At 36.3% G+C, this 10,729-nt stretch overlaps 1 protein-coding gene across 1 annotated transcript; it reads left to right on the top strand.

Annotated features, from left to right (window-relative positions):
• The first annotated feature begins 886 nt into the window (after positions 1-886).
• On the top strand, positions 887-5,957 carry LOC140139101 (monocarboxylate transporter 2-like). The gene is made up of 3 exons (XM_072160885.1): positions 887-1,085; positions 4,229-4,369; positions 5,092-5,957. The coding sequence occupies exons 1-3, from the start codon at positions 887-889 to the stop codon at positions 5,955-5,957; spliced, it is 1,206 nt and encodes a 401-aa protein (XP_072016986.1).
• Positions 5,958-10,729: the final 4,772 nt, after the last annotated feature.

Below are 10,729 nucleotides of genomic sequence, written 5' to 3'. Positions count from 1 at the left end.
ACCAGAATGTAGGGGTGAGTTGACATGTGTTTACATTTGATACGCCGTCTGTTGATCTGAGATCAAAACTGCCAGGCAAAAACACTATAGTTTACATGGAAGAAGTTGATGTTTTTCATTAACTTTGGTTTATCAAGCTATACATAATATCACACAAAACTTCAAAGGTTTTTAAAAGTTGGGTTTTGACGAGATTTATGTGGTCTGCCATAGACACTCCTGTGTTATTTTGCCTGACATGAAACAACAGAGGGCGGTCTGAATGTAAACATGTGACATCATAGGTCAACTCATCTATACAAAATCAAGATGTCCGGAAAGTGGCCTAAAGTGACGCAACCAACAGTTTTTTTTTTCACACACACTTTCCTATCGTATTGTATAAAGACGTAATCCTCCGTTTTAAAATCTGACTTCTTAAAATCTTGTTCATGCTAATCGAATTACTGATGGTCGCTTAATTTATTCGTTGGTTATAAATACGGCTAATAACAATATGTACCCAGCAAACACAAAAACGTTTTAAATAAGTTATATTTTGGGTTTTGGTTTGGGTAAAAACGTTTTAATAACAATTAAATGTCGGGTTATGTAAAGGTGTTGATCTGGATATGTGAATAATATGCTCGTGTACCTAAAGACTCGGTCATAATATAGTAGGACATGGTAAGTTATTTAAAGGTTAACGGCCACGTTATAGCTGTTAAAATCAAAATTAGGTAAATTGACGTGTTAGCATCACGATTTTTCGCTCTTACAACCACAACGAAGTTTCATCTGTTCCATACACATTTTCTCTAATATAAAGCCCCGCTCATTTCTTCTATAGATAACTACATCAGACAGAATAAACTTTTGAACCTATTTATTTGTCACCCAATACACAATGAACCATCGGCGCCCTTCACTTGATTCAGGCTACAGTTGGGTTGTTGCTTTAGCAGCCGCGGTAGTCGTATTCTTCCAGACTGGTTTGGCGAATGTCTTCACCGTATTTGTTCCAGAATTTGAGCAGCACTTGCAAATCAATGCTTCGACAGTTGGGCTCTGTACTAGTATTGGTATGGGACTTAGAGGAGTCTTAGGTAAGATCACAGCAAATGTTGCAGTACTGCTGGGCCAATTCTGGACAATGGGATTGGGTCAATAAATGTTTGCACACCGGCGCAAAACTGGACCAGTACTAGTGCAAAAAAATGGATAGTATATATTTTCTGGCTGAACTTCTATGTACCCAGCAAACACAAACATGATTTACAAACGTTTTAAACATGCTGTATTTGTGGTTTTGGTTGAGATAAAAACGTTTTATTAACATTAAATGTCGGGTCACATAAAGGTCATGGAAACGTTTTAAAACGTTTTGTATGAAAACACACTAAAACAATATTTCCAAAATTGTTTGAAAGTGAAAGTCAAGAAAGAGTAAGAGAGAACCGGGAAAAAGAGAGAACAATCTTAAAATCGTAATTTTTATTTGTCCAGTTTAGATCCAGTACTAGTCCAGTTCGACGCCGGTGCGAAAACATTTATTGGCCCAGTCACGAGGGTCCGATATTAGCATAGCTTAGCAATGTTTTACCAATGTTTTTTTTCTGGAAATGCGTATTTGCAAATACGTCAGTATGTGCTACGGCATACGATACATACATATGCCTACACATATTTATAGGGCGCCATTTTATAAAGACCACGGAGCGAATATGGAAAATAAAACATTTAAAAGGAAAAACAAAACAGCAAACTGAAACAAAGCAGCCACATTATTGTGGTAACAGCAAAAAATAGTAAGCCAGAAGTTTGAAAACATTAGGCAATCGTGAGGGTATCAAACGGAAACAAAGGAACACTATTATTAGGTGTTTTATTCATACATTTGCGCTGTATCGGTTACCTGGCATAATTCGGATAGGTTCGGTTCGCATTTATATTTGATATAAAGTCTGCACAAAAAGAAACTCAGCTGCTATAAATACGCCTATAGAAGGATGATTTATTTACACGCATTTTGATACCCCGTTCGTCAAATGTCGTTCAATATTAACAACACAGTAGTGCTTTTACAGAAAAATACCCGAATTTAAAAGTTGCAGTTTACAGCGATCAGTGGTTATAATGCCAGCACTGTAAACAGGTAAAGCCCGCCATTATCTTCGCGCTTACTTCAAATCAATACAAATAACTGCAACTTTTAAATTGGGGTATTTTTCTTTCAAGACACTGCTGTATTGTCAATATAGAACAAAATTGGACAAATGGGGTATCAAAATACGTGTAAATAAATCATCCTTCTTTTTGTGTTGAAATATTGTGAAAACAATTATTAGTTCTGAATCTATAGGCGTATTTATAACAGCTGAGTTACTTTTTGTGTAGACTTTAGTTGGGCTATACTTGTGTATGATTTGGGTTGATTTGACCTCATTTGATTTGGACTTCCATTGTGAAACGGCTGCTGCTAGCTCCAGGATTCCCTCCAGTATCTGAGGGAGGACAGCAATAAGTCCAAGTATCTCCAATTTGATTTGATTTGATGGTTTAATCGATGGTTTGATTAATTGATCGATCGACTAATTGATTGGTTGATTTGATTAATCAAGCACTCTTCAGTTACATATCATTTCAGTTATTGATAATTGTTTCTACCAATTTATTAAACATTATCTGAAAGCGGTTTCTGACAAATACGATGGAAAGGTGATGCTACTTAGTCCCAGACACGCGATAAGTCAAACTAAACACATGACTTCTCCATGGCTGCTGAGCTGCATGTGAACGAATCGTCAGGTCATAGCGTGTTCATTCATTTAATTCAAATTAGCCGCAAAAACAACTTGCAACTTTGGGCACCGCCTAGGAATTACAAAGAAGGTTTGTTTGCGTGCGAAAAATTGGGACAACTCAAGCACACTCTGGGCCCTGTAATAACAATGGTACCACGTTCTCAAGTGGTACGCTTACTCATGACTTAGTTGTGATCACTTATTGATACTCGCCTGCTGTAAAGTGTTAACAGTTACCATTATACAAATATTGACTGGTATGAGGGCGTACGCCTCGGGGCATAGTCATGGTTTTGAGATCACCGCGGGCCTATAATTTTAACCATTCCCCGAATAAAACGCAGTCAATATTTGTTTTATATACCAAATCTTAAGATTCTTGTCATCTGGTTGGTTAAAAGCATCGATTTTCAAGAGAAATTAATAGTTTCAATGCGAACGGCACATATTACAATCTGCTATTTCCGCGTAATTATAACGCGCGAAAATATTAAAGCGTGCGTAATATCATTTTACGCTGGGAACAACGCTCACGCAGAACTATGCCCGGGGAATAGTTACTTTTGCGGGCATAGTCATGCCCGCTCGTTTAACCAATCAGATGACGGGAATCTTTAGATGAGGTATATAAAGGGTATTAAATAAAAGCCACTAAATTTATTGCCCACGTGACCCGTGGGCGCCGCCATAACAAGACCACCAAGTGACCAGTAGATGTGCTACAATGATTAGAGATAGGAATTTTCCAGACAAATATCATCAAAATTGCTGGAAAAAAAGGCAACTTAATTGTACATACGGGGATTCTGTTTTTTTAGTATATGTTTTCAAGAACTAAATTTTGAAAGTGTTGGTTGAAGGAAAAAAGTTATCGACGGAAACTTTTATAATAATACTATATACAAAGTTGCAAAAAATGACAAATTTGCTAGAAAAATTGCACATGTATCCCGCGTTTCCAATTGAAATACACAGGATGACCACCCGCTGTGCCAAAGGTCACTTTTCCAGACATCCTGTCTAGACGCTGTAATGTCAGCGCCCATCTGGTCACGTGGGCATTAAATTAAGTGCCTTTATTTAAATGCCCTAAGACGACTGGTTAATGCTGGTCAGTTACCAATTTAACGGCGGAACTCTTTGGTTTGAAACAATGGTGTCACTTTTATGAAAAGCTTGTCGGTAAATCAATTCGACAAAATGAATAAAGCGTTACATAATATTCTGTACATCCATGCTTATATAACCTCTTTGGGGATATCCCTTAACTCATTTGAATAATATTGTATCAAGTGGAAACAATATTGAAGGATGCATGATTTGTATGTAAAATGTCAATGGTATGCTGTTGATGACAGTATTTAAGGTAAATAATTGCAGAGATCTACTTTAGGGATATGCATGCTCTGCTTTGTTACATTTTTTCATATTCTTGCTTTATACAGGCCCTGTGTGGACGGCTCTTGCTAAGAACATTTCATGCCGTAAACTTGTGATGATCGGTGGCCTAATTTCATGTCTAGGGATGATTGCTGTCAGTCTATCACAGTCAGCGCTTCACTTGGGTTTTAGCATGGCTCTGCTTAGTAAGTTTTTTCTTACGGAGTCCTGGTATGCACAAAAAGTAACGCAGCTGTTATAAATACGCCTAGCATTCAGAACTAATAATTGTGTTCACAATATTTCAACATAAAAAGAAGGATGATTTTTCACGCGCATTTTAATACCGCATTTGTCCAATTTTGTTCAATATTAGCAATGCAGCAGTGTTTTTAAAGTAAAATGCCATAACGTTGCAGCTAGTTGTATTGGTTTGAAGTCAGCGCGAAGAAAATGGAGGGTTTTACGTGCCACTATGCTTGCGTAACAACCATTGATCGCTGTATAAATTTTAATTCGGGTATTTTAATTATTATATTAATATTGGACGACATTTGACAAAGGGGGTATCAAAATGCACGTAAATAAATCATCCTTCTTTCTATGTAGAAATATTGTTGAAACAATTATTAGTTCTGAAGCTATAGGCGTATTTATAACAGCTGCGTTACATTTTGGGCATACTTTATATAACTAATGAAGCTATAGTTCTCTTTGCAATTTTAAGCCAAATCCCAAATCAAACTTTTCTATTCTTATAATGTCCTCTAGGCTCAATACAAGACAAGACCTTCAGTACACTTTAACTGCTCGACATCATCATTGTAACGGAGGTAGTCTGCCTTTATTCCATACCTCGTTTCATCTGCCTTTAGACTAATACACATAACCCACAAACACTTTCTTAAAATTTCTTCATCTATTTCAGGTGTTGGTTCCGGAATCCCATCAGTCACAAAAGTGGTCCATCTCAAAAAATATTTTGTCAAGAAATTCAACACGGCCGTGTCTTTAGTATTCACTATTGGTACTGCAAGCTTGCTGCTATTACCACCTTTCGTTGAGCATCTTGTCAGTCATTTTGGTTGGAGAGGCGCTATTCTTATATATGGTGCAATGAATCTAAATATTTGCGTTGCTGGTGCACTTATGATTGAGCCATATGATTTCGCTGAGAAAGGGTCAAAAGAAAATCTCCTCGAAGATGGCAAACAATATGCCGACGAAAAAAGTTCGCTGTTACGTAGTGCAACTGGATGTTCGAAGTTCTTTACAAGTCTTGTAAATTCTTTTGGACTTTCAATACTTACTCAGAATCGTCTGTTAGTGCTGTATTTGTTGGCTATGGCGTTGCATGAACTGGTTGTTACTGGCTGGTCGTTATTTTTAGTATCTCACACACTTTCAAATGGGTATGGTACAGAGAAAGCATCGATACTTGCGACAGTTGGTGGAGGAGGTGCTTTATCTGGGCGACTGATTACAGGACCAGTGATGGATGACGATCGAGTATCAGGATTATCAATGTTCTTTATTCTCGCTCTTGGTAGCGCGTTATCACTGTGTAGCTATCCATTTATTAACAAATACTGGGCATTATCTGGGGTATCGTTTATGGCAGGATTATGTCTGGGATCCACCACTCCTGTTCTCCTTGTGATATTAAAAGAGATATTTGCTGACGATATCGAAGGATTTGCTGCAGCAGTTGGGCTTCAATACATGTTTAGAGGTGTTGGTATGCTTTCAGGAGGTCCATTAACTGGTACGTATGCTGAGGTGTTAAAGCGATAATGTATGATCTTATACTATGAAATTGGGTTTTTTTTGGCATAATTGTAATGTTTACACACGTCCCAACTTGCACCTAACATTTTGTTACGTCACTGCAAAAATCACACCGGGAATAATTACCGGAAGTGAGTTAAGCTGAAGTCATCGTACTCCTTAATGTCACCTGAGTGTATGTACATCCTGAAATTGGCATCACCGGCGACAATGGTAAATATGAAATGAAATAGACATAAGATCGTTTCCACAAACTTACAATAATGTTCCATATGTTTTGTCGCTACAGGTTTACTCCAGGAAGCATTTGGCAGTTTGGGATTCTCCTTTGCAATATTGGCTATCATAGAGTGTATTGCAGCGATCATGACATTGGTAAAATGTCCGTTTTCATGTGCGTGTCCAATCGCATTTACATGTCTGGAGTGAATGACGTGTTCGCGATAAATGAGCAGAATAATATGAACACATATCGAGAGTTCAGAACCAGAAAGACTCACTAAATGACCATAAAATCGGCTCCTTGCTTTGGTCTTCAAAAACCAATAATTATTTTCTTCACAATGTCTTTTGTTTTTTAATTTTGCCATGATTAATGGATTGTATCTTCTATAGTGCCCTGGCGACTTTGTGCTCATTTTGTGGGAGTAGGTGATTTTTCTGACTCTCAATCCTCGATTTTTTAAACAAAAGATGGGTATCGCTGTGTAAATCAAATTCGTTGAATACAAGCTCCGTTGAACTAATACAGGTATATTTATATCAATAATAATGATGGGTGTTTGCCATGCATTATCAAGAGGTACTACAAACGCATAATAGTTGTATAATAATGAATAATAATAAAAAAATATAATAACGATTGAATTTATGACATAGAATATTTTTATTTCATTATTTCAATAATATTTCAAGGATGTTTTTTTCCAGATGTGAAACAGAACACAGACAGAATGCACGCCCTCTGACTGTATAGAAACGAAAAATGGGCTTTTATATCAGATGGCGTTTTCTCTCAAAATATATACGTACTCATTTTCATTAGGTTTTGTACTTACTAATAAAGAAGTGTGATGTATTAAGATGTGTGCTTGAGCGCCTGTTTAGGCGTTCCCTTTTGTACCACATGGCAGTTCTGTGCAATAAGTACATTTGAGAAAAAGGTAATTGCTGCTAAAGTAGGCAGACTATTTATTGTATTAATCTTTTTGAAATAACGGAAAGAAAACCAGGCTAATCTACTGCTATAAGTAAACCAATTTCAAAAGATATGTCTTGGGTGTATTCAGAATCGTTTTGTACACTGCACATGTTCCCGAACACATGACGCTTCTCAGACGCGTCCGATGTGTTCATAATTGTCTCTTTAGAACACTAGTGTATTTGAAAATATGATAAGCCTTGCACATTAGTGTTCTTTTAGTATAATGTAGAACACATAGTATTGATCAGACGTGTCACAAGTGTTCTGAATGATTATATTGAATACTGGTGTTCAAAAATGGAACGCATGAGCAGATAGAGGCGTTGGAGAGCTGCGACGTGTCAGCGAGAAATACACGATGCTCCTTTGAAGGAGGGATATAAGTAACAACAACATAACAACAACAATGGCGATGCAACGTGGAAACGCTCCTGGGAAACGCTATTCCAAACTGTCTTTTTCAAGACAAATGGAATGATAGTGAGAGTAAATTCGAAGGATTTAGAGAAGAATGAAATTCAGGGCAACTTTGGGAGCGACTCGGAGCCCGTATATCTGTTGACAGCGATGAACAAGCATTGGAGAGACACAAGAGGGTGACTATGGCCGAGCGATTAATGCGTTGCGCTGTCAGCCGGGAGATACGATCGGCGAGGGTTCGAGCCTTGGGCTTGCCTTAGGTGAAAACTCTCTGATTTCATCGGAATTATTCGGAACACCGCCATTATCTTGTTTATACTACCATGCATTTGTTTATTGTCGAGTAATGAGATTTTGAAAATGTATAAATAAAGGTTGAACACCAGCATTCTGAAAATCAATGTTTGAACACGTGTCATGTGTTAAAAACCGTTACATTTCTTTCATGTGTCCGAGGTGTTCATAGATAGTAATTTTGAACACCAGAGTTTAAAGGATTAGAACATGTTACACTAGTGTTCTGAGGTAATAACACCTGTGTTCTCTACATTAACACTAGTGTTCTCTAAATAAGTTGAACACGTGTCATGTGTTAAAAAACCGTTACATTAATGAACGCGTTCCATGTGTTCTAGCCAATTTACAGTGTAGGCATCATATTTCGGGTAAAACTCAATGTTTACAAAAGGGTCAGTAAACTCCTTGTGTTGTAGAGGGGACAGAACGTCTACAGCAATAACGAAGTTAGAATGGTCATGTATATGTCATCCCATTGTAGCTTGAAACACAAAACATTTAAAATCACAACTATTATTTTGTAAATTTAGCAAACTTGAAGTGATTGATTTTAATAATTAGCCTAAAATATCGGATTTAAAGAGACTGAATTGAGTTTTGTGGGGGTAAAATTTCTGAATTTGGGCAACATTGTTCTGATTTTATCAACTTTATTGAAGTTTCAGGTGAATTTAATGAACCTAAATACCAATAAGTGTTGGTCAGAACTGAACTGCACTTGTGATGTACCAGTTTTGAATGTGGGAGGAGCTTTTGAAAAAAATAAAATGTCTCTTAAAAGTGGTCCGTACTCAGAAAGTTTGAATGAACCCTTAGAGCCAAATGTTATGAACTTACTGTACATAAAGTAACAGCGTGAGTTTATTGGACGACCAGGAATCTACGCAATTGTGTACCGTAAGCTTTAATAACAAAAAATGGCACATTAGAAGTGCATTTCAGCTCTGACGAATGCCAATTTCTGACAGACAAAGTTGGTTAAACTCCAATAAAATTGATAATAACGTTACAATGTTGTATAAAGTCCGAAACTGTTTCCCCCACAAAGCCTCCTAAAATCCGTCATTTTTGACAGAAGCACTAAACTCATAGAAAGCACAGTTTCTATCAAACAATTATTTTACACCATCTCCCGACACACCCTGATTGATATTAACCCGTGCGGTTTATGCAGACATCTATAAGACTAGTATTGGCACTTCGTGAAGAAATATTCCATACTTCAAACCATATTATAACATTTACATACAAATAGACTAGCATTTCTTTGCCATAAAATGTTAACAGCTAAAGCAAAGCAAAGAAAATTGAATTTACTACCAGCGCCGATGTCGCCAATTATACATATCACTCCTTCGGTCGTGTTATGATACAATCCTTCGTTGTGTAGATCACCGTCTCACATGTCATGTACATACTGTGTTATGAACAACGAACATCGTGTATGCGTTCGACTTAAGGGCTGGGGTATGAACGTTTGGACAGTATTTATTTTGGGACATTAGAGCACATCAGCCATATCGAATTGCATTCTGAATACGAAGAATGTCATTCTGATATCAAATAATTTTGGTTTTTGAAATTCGCAATTTAATACACATTTTATGGCAAATCATTAAAATTGATATTTTTGATATTTAACAGTACTCGAAGTAAACTTTATAAATCTGATGATTTATACTTAACGTGTATGTAGGTGGGATGAAATGCCGACGATCAATTGAAAATTTTGACCTTTCGAATTGAAGATATGGATTTTTTTCCCAAAACACCCAAAAAAATTAGGTCTTTTGGGAAAAAATCTATATCTTCAATATGAAAGGTCAAAATTTTCAATTGACCGTCGGCTTTTCCTCCCTGCTACATACACTTTAAGAATATATCATTAGATTTATATAATTTACTTCGAGGACTGTTATATATCAAAATTTGAAAAATATCAAATTTTTATAATTTGTCATAAAATTTGTATTATATTGTGATTTTCAAAAATGAAAATTATTTGATATCAGAAAGACATGCTTCGTATTCAGAATGCAATTCGATAGGTCTGAGGTGCTCTCATGTCCCACAAAAAATACTGTCGAAACGCAATAAACGCTCATTTTAGATCCCTTAATTCCATCGTAATAATAAAACGACGGTTCCTGCGTTTTATTCAAAATCTCGGATATTGACAAAGCTACAGCACATGTTGTCTTGATTTTTACAGGCTATGTTGGTTTAATAACGTACAATATAATCGTGTAAAAAGAATTTTGAAAAAATATTGAGGGCGTCCTCCTCAGGAAATGCTTTAATACCAAGTCTGTAATAAAAACATAATGAATATTTAGTACATACAGTTTCTATAATATTAATTTACCCCTGAGTTGTTTTCACATAAAGGACAACATAAGAAAACCTATGGAAACTGCATAGAAGTTCCAATCAGTATCATGCTAGTAGTAGTTGACTGTTGAATATTGTGACACCAGAACTAGGCTACAATAATGTGTAACCCACTATTTATACAGCGATTTCGTGAAGCACTGTAATCATATAAGGCTATAAGATGTCATCAAGCTTTTCGTTTCAATATATAACTTATAGAGGTGTAAAAGTAATTTGATATCCATGTCATCCGACACAAAATCTCAGTATATACTCTCTTAAGGGGTGGGGTATGAACGTTTGGACAGTATTTATTATTATGGGACATTAGAGCACATCAGACATAGCGAATTGCATTCTGAATACGAAGAATGCCCTTCTGATATCAAATAATTTTGATTTTTTGAAATTCGCAATGTAATACACATTTTAGGGCAAATGATTAAAAATTTACATTTTTAATATTTAACAGTACTGTCGAAAC

Source organism: Amphiura filiformis, chromosome 2, assembly GCF_039555335.1.
Source record: "Amphiura filiformis chromosome 2, Afil_fr2py, whole genome shotgun sequence".
Classification (NCBI taxonomy): Eukaryota; Metazoa; Echinodermata; class Ophiuroidea; order Amphilepidida; family Amphiuridae; genus Amphiura; species Amphiura filiformis.
Note: the sequence above shows the minus strand (reverse complement) of the source record. Positions and strands in the feature narration are given on the sequence as shown.

Excerpts from the sequence above, each read along its gene's own strand:
- LOC140139101 (XM_072160885.1), top strand. The coding sequence starts at position 887 with ATGAACCATCGGCGCCCTTCACTTGATTCAGGCTACAGTTGGGTTGTT. Across the intron at positions 1,086-4,228 it reads GGGACTTAGAGGAGTCTTAG|GCCCTGTGTGGACGGCTCTT; the intron begins GTAAGATCACAG and ends TGCTTTATACAG. Across the intron at positions 4,370-5,091 it reads TTTTAGCATGGCTCTGCTTA|GTGTTGGTTCCGGAATCCCA; the intron begins GTAAGTTTTTTC and ends CATCTATTTCAG.